The sequence below is a fragment of the Cordyceps javanica genome, chromosome 5, assembly GCF_051103115.1.
Source record: "Cordyceps javanica chromosome 5, complete sequence".
Classification (NCBI taxonomy): Eukaryota; Fungi; Ascomycota; class Sordariomycetes; order Hypocreales; family Cordycipitaceae; genus Cordyceps; species Cordyceps javanica.
Genome location: NC_139299.1, coordinates 2,442,265 through 2,463,539, shown reverse-complemented (window position 1 = coordinate 2,463,539; position 21,275 = coordinate 2,442,265). Strand labels below are relative to the sequence as shown.

The following is a 21,275-nucleotide window of genomic DNA, read 5'->3' as shown; positions in this document are numbered from 1 at the left end:
TTTCTTTTTTTCTCTGTTTGAGCTGTGTTAAAAAAACGCGAGAAGCAACGCCGTGCCATGGTATAAAAAACAGCATGCAAATATACACATTGAAAAACAAAAGTCAGGAGAGCCAACCTGCCGTGTTCATTTTCTCTTTCCCCCATGCCCGACTGAACCAGCTCGTAAAAAAGACCCCAACAGTGGAAAATATTCGTCATTATGAAGATAAATAATGCGACAGACAAGAATCAAGACTGGCGCTACTTCTTGTCACGCTTGTCGGTCTGCTGCGTCGAGTATGAACAAAATTTGTCCTTGATGGCAACGACTTCGTACGTGCCCTCCTGCGAGGCCTTGACAACCTTGGAGTGCTCATACGAGATATCGTGGCGCGTCTCCAGGAGGACGCTGCGGTGGCCCTTTTTGGCATTGGTGCTGCGCGTAAAGGTGAACTCGAATGGCGGGGTACCCCAGAACTCGAAAAGAATGTCCACCTCGCCGCCTTCGTGGATGTCTACCCGCGACTGCTGGCCGCGGCTGATTTGCACACTCGGCAGTGGGTGGATCTTCTTGGGCAGGTGCACCGCTGCGCGGCACTCGCTCGCCTTGTCCGAGATGCGCGTGATGATGAAGTCGCCGGGTTTCTCAGCAACACGTCGGAAGCTCGTCGTCTGCGACTTTGCGTTCCACTTGCCGTTGAACTCATATTGGATGTCAAAGGGCGGCGTGCCCGACAGCGTGTAGGCGATGCGCTCGCCGACGCAGTAATCCTGCCGCGATTCAAGCGGATAGATGGACGGCGCGTCATAGAGTTGAATTTGGATGGAAGGTCCGCCCACCTCGTACTTTTGTTGGCAGCCACGAGCATCACGTACACGTCGGATGCGGAGCTGCTGCGACCCCAGTCGCAAATGTTTTCTAGGAATTTGCATAGCGTAGGAGTTGGAGTTGATGGACGGTACATGGTATGTCTCCGCCGGTGAACCCGCCTGGTGCTTGATCTCCAGCTCAACGAAGAATGGCGCTACGCCGGTGAGCGTGATGGGAATCTTATCCTCGTGTTCTTGCTCCTCCATGCAAAACTTGAAGCTCTGTCCGGGTTTGGTGAATATAGCAGCTGGCTTGGCGTTGACGCGCTGCTGCACAGTAAGCACCTTGGACTTTTGATCGGCATTATATAGGTTATCGGCGAGCCCGTGGAACTTGTAGGTATATTCGCCAGCCTTGCCAGTGTCCATGGAAATGGCGGCCTTGGAGAGCGCGGCGTCGAATTCTCTTCGACTGATAGCCTTAGATCCTTGGGGGGAGCGCTGCTGAACCTCGTACTCGACATGATAGGGTGGTGAGCCCTGCAGTTTGACTTCGAAGCCATCTATATCTCCTTCGCAAACCTCTTGCTTCATAAATCCACCATCCGTCGTGCTGACGCTGTCCGTTTCAATTATGGAAATTTCTGGCCGAGGGAACCAGTCTACCCCGAAAGTCGATCCAGCCGGCTCGACAGTACCGGGGCAGGTGTGATCTCGTATGTCCAAAAGCTCGTACACACCTCGAGATTTCACCACCAGGAACCCGTTGGGGCTGTCGATTTTCTTGGTGATTGTTCCCACAGAATCATTGAGATTCCTGTAGGAAACAGTCCATGGCCCATCCCCCTGAAGTCGTAGGGGAAGACGCAGAGCAGTATCCTCAACAGCCATAATAGTCTGCTTCTGCTCAATCAAACCAAAAGCACCACGAGGTCGCTGACGACGCACAATGATCTTGATTTGATCTTGAAGGAAAGACTTACACCCTCGCTGGTCCTTGACGCTGCTTAGCGCAAGAATGTACTCGCCACCCTTAGTGAAAGTAGGTGTTTGGATGGTATATGTCTTGGAATTGAGATCGTTGGCGCGTTCTGTTTTGCGCTTGCCGTCATGAATGACTTCCCACTCAAGGTTGAAAGGCGGCTCCCCAGTAAGGACCACGTCAAGTTCAACGTTTGAGTCTAGGCAAGTATTGATGTTCCTAGAACCGTGTGCAATGACAGCGTTTGCAGCGGGTTTGACTTCCTGCTCAAGAATTTTGTCCTGGCCAGTAAGCGGAATATTCCTGTATACATCATCGGAGATTGATTTAAACACATATTTCTGGCGACTAGCTTCCTGAGGAATCAGCTCCAGCTGAGACCGCAAGCCGTCGACCCTGTGTGTTCTACTTTCGACATGCTGGTCGCTGCCAATTATGTCATAGCGAACGACGAAGGGTGGAGTGCCGACAAGATCCAGGTTGACTCTCAATCCGATGGAGTTTCCGGCGCACTTGTCAGGGATTTCCTCGGCACGGACAGAGAGCTGCGGCTCAAGAGGGTTCAGAAGAAGGCAAGAGGAGGGTTCGTCAACCTCGCCTTCGCAAGAACCACTAGAAACAGAGGTTAGAGTGTAGAGACCTGGCGCAGATACGCTTGGCTTGTCGTCTGATTTCTTAGCTGAATAGCTGTGAAGAGTACTCTTGTCACCATGGTCACCGTTGTTGGTGAGGGTGTCAATGGGAGAAAATTTCCATTGCACTTTGTAGGCTGTGTCTGGGACGCCTCCTTTCACTTGAAACGAGATCGGAAGCTTGGATGAAGTGCCTTTGCCGACCTTTAAGGCATTTCGAAGGTCACAGCCTTGCATCTTAACCTTCGGTCGTTCCTTGACAGCAAACTTCTGGACGAGACCACGGGCACCAGAGTGATCGAGATCATCAGCACTTTCGGCATACTTGACACTGTTGCCAAAGGCATCGTGTACCTCGTCGACAGAATATTCCCACTCGCCGGAGGCAGTCATGGACTCGTTCAAGCCGACAGTAACGCGAGCGGGACGAACCCACGAGATGTCTTCTTCACCATCGGGCAGAACATCAGTGGTAGAGCCGAGGAGTGGTGAACTGAAGCCGTCTGGCTGCAAACTTTGGAAGTGGAAACCATGGTTCTTGCCGTTGATTGTTCGGCTGTAGACGATTTTGAGAGGGGGCGTGCCGACAACCTCGAGTGACAGGTCGGATAGGTCACGGATGCAGCGTTGGGAAGAATCGGCAGTCAGAATTTTCGCCTGCGGACAGGGCACGACATATGTATCCTTAACACCACGTTGAATTTCGAGCTTGTACTCGTCCAAAACCCTGCCCAGTCGATACACGCCGGGTCGCCGGACGTTGTAATCCCATTGAAAGCCAGCCATGTTAGGGTCTGCGCTTTGCTCTCGGATTTGCTTGGCTATTTTGCTGACATCGCGGTTGGCAATTTTGATTTTCTCTTCCTTGTTCGTGTCGAGATCGATTCGAATGAGCTCAATTTCAGCTGGGACAGTGGAATTGAAATAGATGGGCAGCACAACACCGGTCTTGGATTTGGAAGCGATGCAGTATGGCTTGTGCTCCGGATTAAGCATTGCGGAGCCTTCGGGAAGAATGTTGATGATCTGTTTGCCCATGATCAAGGAGTGGTTGTTCAGAATGCTTGAAACTTTGACATTTTGCTCGGAAATGGACAATTCGCGGTCGTAGAGAACTTTGGCAATGCCGAGGAAGAAAGATTGCCAAGGAAGCTGGCAACGGTCAGTCAGGAATTTTGGAGGAGTAATAAGATATAACTTACAGGAATGTTGAACATCAACATATAGTTGATGACCAGGTGCGACATGAAGACACTAGTGACGAGAAACTGCGAAAGCTCCAGCCATGGTATACGGAGCTCTGGCAGGCCGAACAAGAAGGCAAAGTCAATAAAAATCCATTTGAAAAACAGCCACCAAGAGCTGTCGCCCTCTTCAACGACCTGGAGCCAGTCATACAGCTTCCAAGCCCAGAGCAGGACGTAGACGGCGAAGGCGTAGAAGCGCTGCTGGGGAGCGTCGAGCAGCGTCAGAGGAATTAGGGGCTGGCTAGCCTGATTTTGCCTGACGGCCTTCTCAGGGGCCAGCGGAAGCGTAGCAGACTTGTTGAAGCTGGCTGTGGAAGACACGGAGCCGACGGTGCTGGGTGTTTGTTGAACATTGCGTCGCGGAGCAGCAGTACCAGGAGTCGAGGGGTACCCAGACCGCAAGCGAGGAGTCGCGCTCATCGCATTCCGTGGTATGCGGAGAAGCTTCTATCGAGCGTGAGCGGGAAATCTGTGTGATTTCGGCGCACAGAAGAGCGTCGTTGTGGGCAGTGTCGCCGTGGTTGTGTGGTTGTTGACGATGAATGCAACGGCCAGGGCAACTTTTTCACGTCACGTCGTAAACGCGATGCCTAGCACAAACAGACGACTGGGTGCAGGTGTTGTGGGACGAGCTACAGGGATGGCTTGCGCCAAACATCAGGCATCTATGGCGGTCGCCTAGGTACCTAAGGCTAAGTTTCAGCGCTAGTACAGGATATCAGTGGATGGTTTAGTGGGTACCTACCTAGGCAACAGGTGGAAAAAAAACATCGCCGCTAGGTGGTTGCTAGCGTTTACACCAAAATTAGGTGAGAACTCAGCACTCAAGATTATTATAAATTTTAATTCCTCTAATAATCTATATTCTAACTATCTAAGTACTATAAAGGTTAAGTTATTATTTTATATATATTATTCTTCTTAGTTTCTAGTTTTTATAATACTAATAACTATTTTTTAGGATTTCAAAAAGAATAAAATATAAAAATATAAACTATTTAATATATAATTTCTAGTTAATTATATAAAAATACTAAAAATAAAATAAAATTTTTATTTAATAGATAAGAGTTTAAATCTCTTAAAAAACTTTATTTTATATTTTTAATTATTTTATAGGATTATATATATTCTAAGAAGAGTTTAGGTAAGTTTTCAGCGGCGATGTTTTTTTTCCACCTGTTGCTAGGTACCTATGTTGTGTATGCGACGCGCTGGTCAGCGCTGCCTACCTTATTATAGTAGTTGCTGGTCACAACAACGCAACATTTCAAAGCAGGTGGGTGGGTATCCCAAAAGTACCGCTATCCGTCGCATCCTGCAGCATTTGGTGCTAATGAGCTTCTCTGATACTTGTACTATACTTATCGTCCAGCTACGATGGCTTCCAAGGGAATTCATACTTTCAATGGTTACCCGCCTCTGACTATTTCATCTAAGTAGCTTTGGCTGCATTGACCTGATTCTGATATTTTGATACTCTGCTTTTCTCTGATCAGCCGACTGATCGAACTTCATCCGTATGCTAACACATATTCGAACCCTCTACTAGCAAGTATGTTGCAAACGCAGGATAACAGTTTGCTGCTCTGTCAGCTGCCGTCCAGCTCCCACATGTCACAAGCAGGGCCGCTGTTGCAGCATCGTCTTTCTGCGTTATACCATTCCTTGTCCATGTCACTTTAGACTGGTTTTCATTAAACCCTCACTCTGCCCAGTATCAAACTTCCTTGACGCCTCTCCGCTCTGAAATTCGCTATGACGGCGATGCCGTCGTAGTCGCATGAATCACAACCACTTCCATAAGACATAACTCGCCACCAGCCTTCCCGACCACATATCCGACAAACTACAATATCAAAATGCACCTCCGCAGTGGTCGCGTTGCTAACAGATCGCCGGAGCGGGATAGTTCACAGACCAGCGTTTGCCATCAGTCGCAGCGCTTCGCGAAATCGGGCATCGTTGTGCAATTTCGCAGGAAAAAGCCGAATGGCGAGGCTATTTCTCAAAAGATGAGCCAGTCAGACCTGGCAACCAACGAGCAGAGGCGAAATCCAAAACGAAAAGCTGCTGCTCCGCCCCAGAGCCATGTATTGCCCGATGACCTTCTCGAGGAGGCCTTAAAGCCACTCACGTCCAATGATATTGAGGACTGGGACGGCTGGATTGAGCTAGAATCCGAGCCGGTAAGTTGGAATCAAGCACACTAAGTGCCTCATTTATCTTACTCCGCATCTTCTAGGCATTCTTCAATATCATCCTACAAGACCTCGGTGTGCAGGGCGTTAAAATTCAGGAATTAGTCTCTCTTGATCAAGACTCTCTAGATATTCTGCCGCAAGTTTCGTCTTCATATTGCAACGAGGTAGAAATATCACTGACGTTATATAGGAAACCTGTATATGGCCTCATTTTCCTCTTCCAGTATGCACCATTTCTCGATGATGATGAGGCAGGAGATGAGGGCGGGCCGTTGTGGTTTGCAAATCAAGTTCGTTGAACTTCCATATAGTCCTTCAACCACTGCTAACAAGGTTTGATAGACCACATCTAATGCATGCGCGACCGTCGCCCTGCTCAACATAGTCATGAACCACGCCAGCATCGACCTTGGGAGTGAACTAAAGGCATTCAAGGAAGCCACCTCCAAGATGAGCACTGCAGTACGAGGCTATGAGCTCGGAAGAAACAAGTTCATCCGGCAGACCCATAACTCCTTTGCGCGTCGTATGGATTGCCTGAATGCAGATTTGTTTTTAGAGAATGAGGCGTCCGACACCAAATCTCGGAAACGCGCTCCAGCGTCTCGCAGCACGTCTCGCAAGAAGAAGCCGAAAAAGCGTCGGAGCGACGACTATGGCTTTCACTTCATCGCTTACGTCCCTTCAGGAGGCTTTGTCTGGGAGCTGGATGGGCTCCGAGGCAAGCCTCGAAAGCTTGGTATGTAGCCCTTTAAAAAAAGAGAACTGCTAATCAGTATATTAACAAAAGAATATAGGCAGCTTCGACAGCGACGACTGGACAAGTGTAGCTCGACCTCAGATTGAAGCTCGCTTACTGCAGTATGAGGAAAGCCAGCTTTCATTCAATTTGCTCTCTCTCTGCCAGAGCCCCCTTCAGGAATACAAGAAATCTATACTCGACACTTTGACGGCGGTGTATTTGTTGGACGCCGGAATGACGACGAGGCACGGTGATGCGTACACTACCCTCGTCTCTGCTAGCGACATGCAGCTCGACCTGAACGACTCTCTTTTGTTGAGTGCGTATGACTTAAAACCAGAGGATATTGCCGCAGAACTACCTGCCGCGTCTCTTCATTTGACACTGTGCGACGACATGCCCAATGCTAGCGAGGCAGCAAATCGAAGGGCCGAGCTTGTTACGCAAGCTCGCGCTGCCATGGGAGAGTATCGGGGCGAGGCCATGGTTGCCATGGTCGACGAAGAGCGCGTCACGGCAAGAAAAAAGGACTACGGGAGCGTCCTGCATAAATGGATATCAAAATTGGCTGAAAAGGGCGTCCTGGGAGACATCATCAAGCTGTCACCATGATCCGCGGCGCACTAGGGGGATTAGGGGAAGCATTTGCCTAAGTGTATGTATTAATGTCAATAGTGTCATGCATGGTAGCCCAAGCCTCGCGGCTGCACATCGTTCATTACATCCTGCTTGCTCGCCGCCTCAGTTCCTAGCCGCCAAGCGTGGGTATTCCTCGTCAACGTTGGATATAAAGCGGCACTGGTCGCGATCGAATCTTTTGAAATACTTCCCAGCCAGTGGAAACATGGAGTCAGTCACTTTGGATTCGTCTTGGATCACTTCTAGGTTTCCAGGAGCAATGACCTGCTCGTCTGTGCTGGAGGCAGCTCTTAACGAGGAAGAAAGATGAAAAGTTAGCAACCTATTCGAATTCACACCCGGGAGCTGTTCGATACTTACATGGTTTTGATGTAGAATCGCCTCCGGTCGTCGCCGCTCTGTGCAGCGCTGTCACCCTCCGAGGCCGCGTCGAAGATGCCCCACGACGCCGGCGGCACTTCATAGAAGCCGACGATGGCGCCGAGCCACTGGTAGCGCCTGTGAACGAAGACTTGCCCGATACCAAAGGGGGCCACGCGCTCTGCGGTCAGCTCGTTCTGGAAGGCCTCGGCCTGCAAGCGGTCCGGGCGCCAAGCGCGGTGCATGGCGGTCGTATCGATGCGCGCCGCGGCCTGGCCGGCGCCGGCACCGGCGCCGCGCCTACTCTGTGCCAGCACGTACCGCGACATGATCCATTCGTCCTCGGGCCAGTCGCGCAGAATGTGCCGCAGGAGCTGGGTGCGCCTTTCCAGCCACCGTTGTGTGAAAGGCGACTGCAGGATAAGCAGCGCCCACCGCGTCGCGTAGAGCGCCAGCTGACGGTTCGTGGCGGCGTGGCCGTGCAGCAGCTTGCTGATGGAGAGAGGGTCTGCGCGACGGGAGCCGGCAGCGTGGGATGCTTCGATATTGTACGCTGTTCGGGTGGCAATGGCGAACACGGTGCCGGAGTTGCGCAGACTCGCCACATTCATGTCGGCCTGCGAGACTAAATGTTCCAGCTTGTCTATCGGCACCTCACCATTCGTGGCAAATGGGTCTAGATACATATGATGCTTATCTTGGCTGGGGTTCATGTCCAGGTCGTAGCCAGGCGGCGCTGTAACGACGACGTGCACACAAATAGGCGCAAGGAGGCATTGCGCGTCTAGGCCAATTCTCATGGCAATGCAGCAGTAGATTGCGCAAGAGATGATGGGGAGCGATTCGTGTTTGGGATCTCGGAGCGCCTGTCCTATAAAACAGTTTCGGAGGTTTCTGTAATCCAGCCGTTGATCGTCTAATCCAGAAAGATTGTTTGCGCGTATCCACTGATTTAACGCCAGTGCTTTCTCCCTGGTGCTTTTTTCGCTCCATTGTGGTTGGGATTTTATAAACAGTTTGGTATAAGTATCTAGCAGCTGGCTGGTCTGCAACAAGTGAAAGATTAGTATCTGGTGTGCTATTTCTTTCATTTGAACCTACCTCATTGAGATCACCTCGTTGGTCGTGCAGCACAAAAAGGTCAAAGGCGGCCAGTGATTTTTCGAGAGACGGCTGCATATTTAAAGGATCTGTTGAGTCCGTGTTGGTTACTTGGAACCATTGCTGAACGGCAATGTTCCTATGTATGCTGCCAAGAACTGCCCCTGCATAGTGTCTGGAGATTCGTAAGTAGACGTTTATGGAAAAGTGTTAACAGCAGCCGTACCTCACTGCCAGAACATTTGGATCATCATGGACAGTGCGACATTTGTCAATGAGGAAGTCTTTAGCATCATAGCCATACTGACAGATCTGTTGCATGCCGGCGATACGATCTACCTGGGTCGCAACGATGCGATCGAGGATACGTGCGATCGATGCATTCTGTCTTTGGCGCATCAGAAACAAGGCTTTCCAGTTTGTTTCAGATGCATTTCTTTCTAAAAGAAGTTCCAAGTTATGCTCGGGCTGCCAGTACTGGAATGTCGCCAGGCAATGGTACCTCCACAGAAGAGGATGGCTTGCTAAGCGCCGTAGCCTGTGAGAGATACTCTGCAGACCAGCCAGGTTGTCCAATGGTGGTACATGCCGCAGGACTTGCTCCATGACGTCGTCCGGAAGCATATCCATTGACACATGGTCTAGATGTCCGTTACGGCTGTGCTCCGTCATCTTGTATGATGACACAAGATGTGAAGATGCACAACCGATATCCCAACAAGGACCGAAGTGGGGGAACCTGGTACACGCATATATATATGCCAGGCCGTCCGAGAACAAATGTCGTCACCGCTAGATATCACACGTGAGGGCTGCTGACACAGATTGACAGAGAACCCCACCAGCTTACGCAGTTTCAGTGAAGTGCGCCAGAAATCGGATGTGAGAACTGCTAATTTATATCCTGAAAATACCCCAACATGTCGTCGAACAGAGTGGTGCTCTGATTTATATGGCGCGCCAGCACAATGGGCTTGAAGCATAAAAATAGTTAAAGTGGGTAGTCAGGCATTGTAGTGGCTGCTCATTGGCCGTTGCATATGACAGGGCGCTAGTCCCAAAATAGGCAAGAAGTAAACAACACAAACGCGTACCTCCACTAGCCATGGAATTATCGATATGCTTGCTCTGCTTGCATTTGGCGCAGACTTGTTGCCTTGCAACGCAATTTACAAGATCTGTTCGAGCGCTTGTTTTCTATTCCGCTTTATTTCTGTAAACAGCTTTTCGGGACTATTTTGACTATATGTGCTTTCATACCGAATAGGTCCTCGACAACCAGCCTCTACCTCAACCACCGTGCTTCCCTTTCAGCGTTGTCGCGATGGTACAAGGTGGCTACGGTGGTGTCCTCGATACGCCGAGGACCAACATTGGAGATGCTACCTACCTTGGCCGTGGGCCAGACTTTGCCGACATCTCGCAAGAAGCTTCTTTCCACTCGCCGCAGAAAGAGGGCGGCAACATTCTACAACAGCTGCGCAATGGACGGTCCAACGGCAACGGCGTCAACATCAGAACACCCCGTCGTGATCCCCTAACAGACCGAAACAACTTGCCGCCGAGCATAGGCGGCGCCGAATTTACACCACTGCTCAAGTCAGCGACAAGAAACAGTATTCGCCAACGCAGCGGCAAGGAGAATGGCGCCGTGAGCCTGACGCCCAATCTAAGTCGTATTGATGAAAACGACTTGACGCCGGTGCCTCGAATGGACGCGTCCATGTATTCAACGTCGCGAAATCAGTCATACCTCGACCACACAATTCCACAAATCGATAGCAGCAGTGTTGCTTCTACACCTCTTGCGCTTGCGACAAGACGTGGTGGTGACAAAGGCCCGCTGCAAGATGGCAACCAGCTTTCGCTCCGAGAACAAGAAAATGTTATTGACAAAATCGAGAAGGAGAATTTTGGCCTGAAGCTCAAGATACATTTTCTAGAGGAAGCCCTCCGGAAAGCTGGCCCCGGCTTTCACGAAGCGGCCCTTAAAGAGAATACGGAGCTGAAAGTGGACAAAGTCACCATGCAGAGAGAAGTTCACCGATTTAAAAAGTCTCTTATTACGGCCGAGCGGGAGCTGGAGACGTGTCGTCAGCAGATCCTCGAGCTGCAGAGCAGAGCGTCTCAACCCGGGGAGGATGATGGTCGTCGCGCCGAAGTGGAGAGATTACAGCAGGAACTAGATGAAAAGGAAGAAGACTTGCGCGACTTGCGTCAGCAAATCGCCGCGGGTCAGGGCAATGAGGAGGAAATAGAGAAGCTTCGGGATAGTATTGAAGATCTCGAGGCGGATTTACGAGATAGAGATCGTCAATTAACAGAGCGAGAAGACGAAGCTGAAGATCTCAAAGACAAAATCGAAGATGCCGAAGCAAGAGCTAGGGAAGCAGAACAGAAAGTACGGGAGGCAGAGGAGAATGGCCAGAACAGCGACGAGCTGGACGAAGCGAAGGAAACAATTCAAGACCTAGAGCTGAATATTCGTCGTCTAGAGGAGCAGGTCGACGAACTCAATGAGAAACTTGAAACAGCCGCGACAGAAAAAGATCGAGCCGAACGGGACTTGGAGGAACTACAGGAAGAGATGGCCAACAAGTCGGTTGTTACGAAAGGTCTTTCTCGGCAGATTGACGAGAGAGTCACCAGACTGCAAGAGGAGCTCGACAAGGCCGGCGAGGACTATGCTACGCTCGAAAAGGAATACACAGAAGCCAATGGCGAAATTGACGAGCTCAGGGCCAAAGTTGACCAGCTGGAGCACCAGCAGGCAACCACGCGACAAGAAAACCCGGAGTCAGAGGCCAGGATCCTGGAACTTGAAGCGGAGCTTCAATCCCAGATAGATGAGAAGGATTTGATTCAAACGCGACACGACACCCTAGCTGCAGAATCAAACTCGCTTCAACGTAACGTCGGACGTCTACAGATGGAGGTTGAGGAGCTTGAAAGCACTGTCACCAGGGAGCGTGACTACGCTGTCGAAATTGAAAAGGACCTGCGCGGACAGTATCAAGATGAGCTGGAACGTCTGAATGACGACATTTCGGATCTACAGGCTGAGATACGCGAAAAGGACAACATATACGATAACGACAGCGAGAAATGGGAGACGGAGAAACAAACTCTGGAAGCGGAACGTAATAGGGCCGAGGAAAAGGCCGCTGGGCTTCAAAGGACAATCGACCGCCTGCGCGAAGCGGAAGGATCTCTATCAGACAGAGGATCTAGGCTTCAGGATGGCCTGAAGCTGGAGGAAGAGCGCCATCGAAGCGAAGAGGCACTGATGACAAGACAAATAGACGACCTGCAGGATGCTCTAGAGACTCGCCAGAAGATGCTGACCGATCTACGGAGCGAACTCTCTACCGTACGCGACGATTTGAGGCAGGCACAAGTCGAATACCAGACTCAAGCAAACAAAGTGATTTCTCTGGAGGACCAAGTAGAGGCGCTGCGCAGTAGGCCAACCGTCATAACTACACCAAGTCGTCGTGAGGGTGAAGCTCTGAAGCGCGAGTGCGAGAGTCTACGTGAGCAGCTCCGTACATTGCGATCGAGCACTGAGGCACCTCGCAGCGTTGTCGAAGGTACTCCTAACCGTGGCTCACAGACACCAACTCGCCTCAAATGGCAGCTCACAGACGCCAACAACAAGCTTGACAAGGTGTCGTCGGAGAAGAGGTCACTCGAGGACACTTTGGCTTCGATCCGAGCTGAGCTCCGCACTACCCAGACCTCGCTGGCTGAGATCAAAGCGGAGCGTGATGAGTTGGATAGCCAACTGCGCCGCACAAAGCATCAAGACAATGACACACTTCGCGTAGATCAAGAGCGTCTCGATCTGCGCACCGCCAAGCTGAAACTTGACAGTGAAGTACGACGCCTACGTGACGAAAATAAAGCTCTTTCAGAACAGCGACAGTCTGTGGAAAAGTCCCTCGAAAGCGAGATCGAGAAGGCTGCAGCGGAGGAAGATCGACTAAGTCAGGAGATCATGCAACTGCAGTCCAAGCTGCGACAGGCATCATCCGTGGAGACTGCTGACAACTCCACGACCCGCCGCACAATTCGCGATCTGGAGCGCCGCGTTGAGGATTATCAAACACAGCTGGCCTCGGCGCAGGCCCTTCTAGACGGCGATGGCAGTAGCGAAGTGTCCATAATTCGACGCGACCTTACCAGCGCTCGCCAAAAAGAAGTTGAGTTCCTACAACGCGAAGCAGCCAGCAAGGACATCATCAAGGGCCTACGGCGCGAGGTGGCAGATCTCGAAAGCAAGCTCCACGACAACCAAGTTTCCCGCATCTTATCCTCGCCCAACGGTAGCCAAACGGCCAACGCAACTTATGGGGGCTCGCAGGTCATGACGGAGGAGCTCCAGCAGCAGCTGGACGACGCCGAAGACCAGCGCGTGGTTCTCGAGGAGTTCCTTGAGGAGGCCCGCCAGCAAGCCGAAGAGACGGCAGCCGAGCACGCACAGTCGCTGCAGCGCCTCCAGCACCAGCTCGACAAGGCCATACGCGACCGTGACGCCGCCATCGTGGCCGCCGCCGTCACTTCGCCCTCCTCCAAAGCCAAGGACGGCCGTAGCAGCAAAGAAGCCAGGCACCTGCGCAAAACGCAGGCGGAGATTGACAACCTAGAACATGACGTGCGGCAGCAGCAAGCGCTGATCGAGGGCCTCGTAAGCTCCGAGGTGGCGCTCCGCCGGAAGCTAGAGCGGACGCGCAGCGAGCGGGCGGCGTATCGCGTCAGCGCCGAGAAGCTCCAGCGCAACGTGGCTGAGCTCCAGCGCAGGACGGGCCTCGTGGAGGCCGAGACGGCGCTCGAGACGGTGGTGCGGGCATCCGACGCCGCGGCCGACCGCCACCGCAAGGAGCTGCGCGGTCTAGTTATGCAGATGGACTGGATGCAGGCACGGTGGGAGCGCGAGGCGGCCATGCGCACCGACGCCGCCTACGCCAAGAAGTTTATTCAGCTGCAGTTGGATATCTCCACTGCATGGTATGTTTTCCCTTTACCTTCTGTTGGACCTTTTCTATACCACATACTGACATCCAAAAACAGCAACAAGGCGCAACTCCGGGAGCTCGAGCACATTCGCACCAAGATTCTGCACTCGCGCAAGCCGCTGCTCCTCCCCGGCAGCGGCGGCACGTCGTCGTCGTCATTCGGCGACGACGCGCGACGCAAGCCAACGCTACAGACGTTCCTCGTCATGGCGCGCTTCGTCGCACGCATGCGCCTATCGGCGCGCCGCTGGGCCGCGCAGGAGGTCGTCCGCAAGCGGCTCGTCGCCGCGACGGAGGAGAGGCGTAAGGCGAAGCGCACGCGCGGGCTGAGGGTTGTTCGAGTAGACGAGGACGCGGACGACAGCGTCGTCGCGTAAGGTCGTTGCTGTTATTTTGATGTTTTTGTTTTCTTTCCTCCATCTTCATCTGCCTTGCCATGAGTCAGTTTGGTTTGGTTGCGGTTCGGAGAGGGAAGAGTCGGGTTGCTTTTGCTGTACATTTATTTACATGACATTGGGCGGAAATTTTGGTAGCATCAACGGACTCGTACGGCGTTCCACTCATGCCCTTTTGTTGGGATTCACGACGCTGACTGTTTTTGGTTCAAACGGTTCAAGGCGTTTATTTATTTCGATTATCACGCATATATATAGGCAAAAGATGCGATTACTTACTTCTCCTCTGCTTCTTCACATCCTTTGCCATGCCTAGTACTATTTCATATCGATTCTTGATATAAAATCATGAAAGAAAAAAATTGTATGCCCGTTTTTCTTTCCCCAGTACCAAATTTCATGAGACACCTATGCCAACCTCTCCCATTCTCTCCCGCCCTCTCTCTCTCTGCAATCCTTATTCAAACAGCGAGAACGCAAAGCAAATAAAAAAGAGCAAAAAACAAGAAAATAGAGCCTGCAAATGATGGATAGTCCCAAGGTATATCGATTGAAAAAAAGGAAAAAGAAAAACAAAGCCCGCGTTTGAATACCCCACCCCCAATAAAGTTACCCATCTGTTACGAAAAGAGGAAGATATGCAAAAAGAAAACAAAAAGGCATAAAAAAGACTCTCGCTCAATATTGCGCCTCAATAGCGCGTAGTAGTGACGAGCTCCGACCCGCTCTGGATTGCCCGTTTACAGCACAAATAAGAAAGGCTCCTGGCCATACCTGGTTGTTTACATGACGAATAGGAGGTCGGTGTCTGGGGACACGCTGGTCAGTACTATATTGACGCAGCAAGGGGGGGACTAAGTTGGCGTACTTAAAGGATGGCTGCAGGAAAGCTGTGGCTTCTGCGTGTACCGCGTGGCGAGTTCGTCGCGGAGGCTGTTGAGCAATTGGACGTAGCTCTGCTGCGGGTTCTTCTTGAGCGAGGTGATGAAGGCCCAAGACATGGCACCGGTGGCCTGGAGGCCAATGCTAGCATCGGCACTGTGTGTTTCGTTAGCTTGATATTCGCCAGTAATGTTTTCTCTCTGTATATTTTCACGTACGAAGTTTGGTCATCCTTGCTTCCCGACCACATGACAACATCGGCGGGGGACGTCTTGGTGGCCATGGCACGGCTGTGAGCCTCCTCGCCGCTCGTAGCCTTCTTGAAGAGGCTGACAATCTGGCTACCCATGCCACCGAGATCACCCTGGCTATAAGAGGAAATGACGCCCAAGAGCCCCTGGCCAGCCTCCTTGGCCAGATTAGGCTCTTTGAGAATACCTTGAGTCGAGTAAATGTAGGGAAGGTCCAGGGCAGTACCAGAATGGCATGAATCGAAAATGGCCGTCAGTCGTACGCCAGCGCACAGGGGCTGGACCATAATTCGGTGCATTTCATCGTCGGTAATGTGCCCGTGCTGGCGGAAATCTACGGGGTAGATGACTTCGTCGTAGCCATCTGGCTCATCGCCGTCAAGATCTTTGGTTTGGCCGCCGTGACCTGCATACATTAGCAACCATGTTTGTTATTAGATATAGAGCCGGATTCCATACCAGAGTAGTGGAAGAAGAGAGAATCGTTGGGGCGGGCATCTTTGACGAGCCAATGCATGGCTCGCAGAATATTTTGCTTGGTGGGTTGGCTCATAGGGTTCTGCTGGTCGTCGGTCAGGATGACCATGTCTTCGCGCCTGTAGCCAAAGTGCTCGGCTAGATACGATGTCATGTTGCGAACATCATTGATGCAACCGCGCAGCTGGCCGCGTTGTCCAAAGTAGTTGATTCCGATGAGTAGGGCCTTGCGGCGTCCGGTGCATTGCGAATACTTGAACGAGTAGCTCTGGGGTGCGCCGCTTCCAAAGTGCTGAGGTGTGCTTGGGGGCGGGACCATTTCCTGGCGTCCTTGCTGCTGGCCATGCTGCTGCTGCTGCTGCTGGGGAGGCGGCGCGGCGCCTATCGATGCATTAGCTCATGGGACGGAAAGGCAGGGCTAAGAAGGAGTGAGCTCACCGGGACGACCACCATTATATGGCGGCTGACCAGGCATCTGCTGATGATAATGATGTGGGCTGTTGCCGTGGGGCTGCGGGGATTGTCAGTACTTTGCAGAGTCAGGAACACGGTGAGAGGGGGATTTCGCTCAACGCGCTCAACGCGCTCAAAGCTCAAAACTCAATGGGCTGATCATACGGGGTAAGCATATTGCTGTTGCTGCATCTGTCCTTGCTGGTAGTAGACGTGCTGGGGGGAAGGGTGACCCTGGTTCGGGTACGTCTGAGGTGAGTGTTGAGGAGGACTAGACAGCGGGAGGGAAGTTTGCGCAATTGTAAGTCAGTCAAGTGAGGATGGAAACGCGACGGATTAAAAGCGCAAGGCCAAAGAGATGGAACATACCCGTATGAGGCAGACTGGTAGGGCTGCTGTTGCTGCTGGTGCTGTTGCACAGGCGGAGGGCCGTACTGAGGGCGGCCGTGGCCTGAGTAGCTGGACATGGCTGGGCACGAACGAGTTCAGCGAGGCGGCAAGCAAAAGTGGCGGGCTAGAGTTTGTCGGAGGGTGTCAGAGTCGAGACGCAGAAACAAGATGGCGTCGAGGGCGTCGAAACGGCGACGAGCGTCAAAGCTTTGGGGTGTTTGGCGATTGAGTAGGCTCAAGAGGCGCGGATCGACGGGCGGGCAAGGAAGAAAAAGGCGAGACACGAGCGCAGCATGAAGCTTTTTATGAGGAAGAGCTGAAGAAGGGCCGGTTGGGGTTGGGACGAGAGCAAGGTCTGGCGACGCACGATGTTGAAGGTGGAGGGGCCGGGGGGGGGCGGGTTCGGGTGGTGGTGGTAGTGTCTCGAAGTCGTTTGTGTGGTTGGTGGTGGAGGAAGAGGAGGAAGCGGGTGGTGGTGGTTATTATGGCGGCGGTGGTGGTGGTGGTGGTGACTTGCTGGTGGCCGAAGTAGGTTGGGACACGAGTCCCAAGTAGGTAGAAATATACCTTAGTAGGGACGTGTGCAAGGTGGTCGGCGAGTTGGGTAATTGGGCGACCAGAGGTAAATAGGTTTGGAAGGGAGCTCCCTTATAGGTATATAGGTTAAAAGAGACGGATGGCTAGTTAGTTGACTAGGTAGTTCGATGGGCAACGGTCCAGGTACCAGGTTTGTAATCTGTGGAAGATGGTGCTACCGAGATGCCTTAATAAAGAGCAGCCAAGGTACTGGTGTAGCTAGGTACCTAGTAACTAGGCCAGTAGGTACTGGATAGGGTAGTAGCCAACGTTGCTACTGTAGGTACCCAAGATAGGTAGGTAGATAGGCAGGCTCTTGTCGCCGGCCGATGGGACGGGAGTGGCGAAGAGGTGTTATTGGTGGTTCACTGCCTAGGTAATCGGAGAGAGCCTTCAGCAGCGGCCAAGTCTCTGCAAAAAGATCCAGAAACTTAATAACAATAAGAGGATAATAACAAACAGCCCTGGGCTGGGCTGGCCTGCCGGTGCTGCTGATCTTATGGTGCCCGGGCGGCCGGGATGACGGAGTTTCGGCCGAGCCAATCAGAGTCGAATAAAGGATGGCAGTGTGTGAGGGAGAGGGAGAGAGCAAAGGGGGGGAAACATAAAGAAAAAAAAAGGCGAATAATCTTAAAAAGAATAATCTTAAAAGAGAATAAAAGCAAATCAAGCAATTAACAAGGCCTCCCCCCTGCAAATGATCTGCGTAGATTGCGCGGTGTTAGCGTTGAAGGGGTTCAGCCGACGCTGTCGACCCAGCCAAGCTAGGTTGCCAGGGCTGGCCAGACAGAGAGACACGGACAGGCAGACAAGAGAGAGGGAGAGGGAGAGGGAGAGGGACCGGAAGTGAGGCACTTGGCCAAACGGTGCTTGTTTCCATTTGGCACACAGAGGTTGGTTTGTCACTGGTGCGTGTGGCTGCGGGGACTCAGCGGAGTAGTGCGAGAGGGTTCCAGTGGCAACAACGGCCGGCTTCCTTGGTCCGGCGCCGGACTAAAATCCAAAGCTCAGCTGTTCAGCGACGCCAATGTTGGAGAAGGTGGGAATAAGCTAAGTAGACCAAAGTCTGTGTTTTTTTTTCTTTCTTCTTTTTGGTTTTTTTTTTCTTTTTTTTTTCGGTCTCTGTGTTGTTGGCCCCTCTTCCTGCTACATTGGCCTCTGCCGAATGCCGCGGCCGGCGCTTGGTGCTTGGGCGGACCGCCGAGTGCCTGTTGGAGAAAGGCTGGTGGGGTACGACTTCTGCTGGCATAATGGGCGGTGGTCTTTTTCGTCTGTGTGTCGTTGTTTGAGTCGTGGAGTATGTGGGCATGTAAATGTGTGCGTGTGTGTGTTCTATGTGCATGTGGATGTCCATGTGTGTCTGGCCGTAGCTATGCGTGTCTTGACTTACCACTTGTCTGTCTTGTTTCTCGCTCCGTAATCCTCAGGTCGAATCAGAGACTAGTTGTCAAACGAAACAAGATGAAGCGAGTATTCACCCTACGGCCATGTTATAGCTTTTCCACCATGTATATTATATAAATTCTGCTTCTCTCGGCATTGCCTTTCCGAGCCTCTTCCACATGCTCATCGGCCCCTCCTCCCTCTTCTCTACAGAGTAGTCCTCGATCAACTGCAGTCATCATCCGCCTATGTAATAAGTGCAGGCTAGGTAGTGTAGTGGGCAGCTGCATCACCACCTATGCACTCATTGTCGCCACAATTTTTTGCCCCTTGTCACTCTCGCTTGACTCCATTTCTCGGCTCTGCCCACTGGGAAAGAAAAATTATACTAAGTATGTACCGATAGCAACAAGGGACCATGAGCGTAAAAGTGCCGGGCAATGGTGGGAACGAACGCATCCTGTCCAGTGCGAGACGACGGGAATTAGCCTCTCCGTATTTCCACGGCATTGCTATGTATCAGGCTGTGAACTAGATAGATACGTGCATACGTACATATACATACCTCGGCTCGAATGAGTTAATCAATCGACCAGCCAGAGCATCGTGCCAGAGATATCAGGGCCATCACAATTTAACCACGAGTAACCCACATGGCTACTCTCAACAGAACAGCCGGTCTGCTTGCCGTCCAACTACAGCCTACCAGTTTTTATTGATATGCCAGCCTTTCCCTACCAATCATTTTTGATCTCTCATTTTTTTCCCTTCTTCTTTAAAAAAAATACATCCCTCTTTCCCACCTTTTCTCATATTTTCACCTTTCCCTGGTTCGCTCTCTGTACTGCCAGCGCACCAAACAGAGAGTAGCGGCCCGCTGCCCTGCTGTTCGAATGACCCCCACCGCCGTGCAGTGCATCTCTCGGATCTCCCGATGAAGCACTTGCATGGGTTAACAAGCACAATATTTCATCATCTACGTAATGATGTAGTCGCGGCAGATTCACGGGCTGCGCGATGCAGGATATTCCACCTAACTGCAGAGTGAGCAAAGATGGGTATTGTATCCATCTTTCGCCCACCTCCGATTCCATTCTCCTGGCCGCATAACACACTCTACGTGCTGTTTCTGCTTCTCCTAATGATACTGCTACTGCTGCTATTGCATCGTCACAAGACAAGTGGCGCACTTGACTCCCGCCTAGTCAGATGCATGTTCATGCAAGCACCTGCTCTTCAGCATGTTGCCTCGATAGAGTTTTGATCGCACCCCTGGCGACCTGTGCCGTTGCCAGCTGCTGGGCCTGTCACGAGCAGTACGTCAGCCTTGACGAGCGCAAGCCAGCAAGCAGGCAAGCAAGCAAGCCATGCAACATCATCTTGGCAGGCAGAGGGCATACTAGGCAGGAATGGCGGCCATTAGCGTCCTGTCTGTTTCACGATCTGGGTAGTAATGGTTATCTCCGAGCCACTAGCAAATTGGTGTCGAGGCTCACTTGAAGGCGCTACTGTCGTGGTGGTTGCTGCAAGCATAGCCAAAGATGGGGAAGCCTCACCTAGCAGTAGCTTGGGTACTCCGTAGTTATCGGCTATATCCATGTCAAGCTAGATGGCCATGTTTAAAGCCAAAGCAAGATAGACGGGGAAAAAAAGAAGGGTTCCGGTTCCGAGAGGCCTCGCAATCACTTCGCCGTCTTCCTTTCTCTCCAGCTCTTCCATATTCAGAAAAAGCGCCGAGCATAGCTGACCCCGGCGTTAGAGTTTTCCTTGTTCCCCGTTGGGAAGGCTGAGCAGACGCCGTGCCGTCGGCCGCCCCGGAGCCATGCACGCTGAAATGCAGCCACTTTTTGACGCTGGCTTTTGCTACAAGGAAAAGGAAGGCCGAAGCTGCAATGGCAATAGGCAATAGGCAATTGCAATAGCAATAGGCAACTGCAGTTTCCATCTCATGTTCGTTTTTGTCTTACCAGTACCCCCAAAAAACGATCGGCGCCGGAGTGGCTGTTGTGCCCTTCCCGCCTCCCATCTCGGCCAGGACACGCCGTGATAAGACAATGGTCTACTGGTACAAGCACAGGGAATGAATCATGGGTTTCAACGCCGCTTGACCGGATCGGCCAACTTGGCCAGCTTGAAAAGCGCGCCCGAATGGTCTGTTGTGAAATGCCGCGCTTAAAATCCACCAGGCCTGAGTCAAGTCCTTACCCATCTCTTCCTCGGCGGCCCCATGACACAGCTGAGCAGGGATGAAGGAAGTACATCGTTCCCAGCTTGACGCTAGCGTAGTATTGCCAGCTCTGTCTTTTTTTTTCCCAAGTGACGCCATTCGGCATTATGCTCCTTTTTTTGGGTTGCTTTTTTTTTTGCCACCACATTAGACGAAATCTGCATGCAACTCGAGATTGGCGTCGTATCCTCGGACAGTAATGCCTGTCCCTGCCTCGTCGCTGCCAATCAGCCTTGCATATCCCAGCGTGTCGTCGGGCTTGCCGTGGCAAAACGTGCCCATGATGTCGTTGTTTTTGCGGAGGTGGCCAGGATGACACCTACTTGACGGATGGTTTGCCGATGGTCTGCGGATGGTCTGCGGATGACGATTGTCTGTCACGGTTTGAAGCAGCATTTCTCCAAAGCCCAAGACGCATGCCCAAAAAGAGGACTCTGAAGCTAACACAGTCTGGGGTTTCTTGCTGTTGTACTTTTCTGCGCACTGGCCGACTGGTTTGCTTAAATCACGATCCACGAATGAAAACGG

General features: G+C 51.9%; 5 protein-coding genes across 5 annotated transcripts; 2 read left to right on the top strand and 3 right to left on the bottom strand.

The window, feature by feature from the left end:
- Positions 1–242: 242 nt before the first annotated feature.
- Positions 243–4,072, bottom strand: V2A60_007978 (uncharacterized protein; the record flags this gene model as incomplete). The annotated part of the gene is made up of 2 exons (XM_083259258.1): positions 243–3,557; positions 3,608–4,072. The coding sequence occupies 2 exons, from the start codon at positions 4,070–4,072 to the stop codon at positions 243–245; spliced, it is 3,780 nt and encodes a 1,259-aa protein (XP_083115384.1).
- A 1,442-nt stretch (positions 4,073–5,514) lies between these two features.
- V2A60_007977 (ubiquitin carboxyl-terminal hydrolase) lies at positions 5,515–7,210 on the top strand (the record flags this gene model as incomplete). Its single annotated transcript, XM_083259257.1, has 5 exons — positions 5,515–5,841; positions 5,898–5,992; positions 6,047–6,146; positions 6,199–6,595; positions 6,654–7,210. The coding sequence occupies 5 exons, from the start codon at positions 5,515–5,517 to the stop codon at positions 7,208–7,210; spliced, it is 1,476 nt and encodes a 491-aa protein (XP_083115383.1).
- A 129-nt stretch (positions 7,211–7,339) lies between these two features.
- On the bottom strand, positions 7,340–8,397 carry V2A60_007976 (Transglutaminase-like superfamily-domain-containing protein; the record flags this gene model as incomplete). Its single annotated transcript, XM_083259256.1, has 2 exons — positions 7,340–7,526; positions 7,598–8,397. 2 exons carry the CDS (start codon positions 8,395–8,397, stop codon positions 7,340–7,342), a joined length of 987 nt encoding a protein of 328 aa, XP_083115382.1.
- Positions 8,398–10,022: 1,625 nt separating this feature from the next.
- V2A60_007975 (uncharacterized protein) lies at positions 10,023–14,090 on the top strand (the record flags this gene model as incomplete). Its single annotated transcript, XM_083259255.1, has 2 exons — positions 10,023–13,705; positions 13,769–14,090. The coding sequence occupies 2 exons, from the start codon at positions 10,023–10,025 to the stop codon at positions 14,088–14,090; spliced, it is 4,005 nt and encodes a 1,334-aa protein (XP_083115381.1).
- Positions 14,091–14,890: 800 nt separating this feature from the next.
- V2A60_007974 (caspase domain-containing protein) lies at positions 14,891–16,638 on the bottom strand (the record flags this gene model as incomplete). The annotated part of the gene is made up of 7 exons (XM_083259254.1): positions 14,891–14,916; positions 14,977–15,146; positions 15,209–15,647; positions 15,701–16,099; positions 16,157–16,229; positions 16,337–16,442; positions 16,541–16,638. 7 exons carry the CDS (start codon positions 16,636–16,638, stop codon positions 14,891–14,893), a joined length of 1,311 nt encoding a protein of 436 aa, XP_083115380.1.
- Between the last annotated feature and the right edge of the window lie 4,637 nt (positions 16,639–21,275).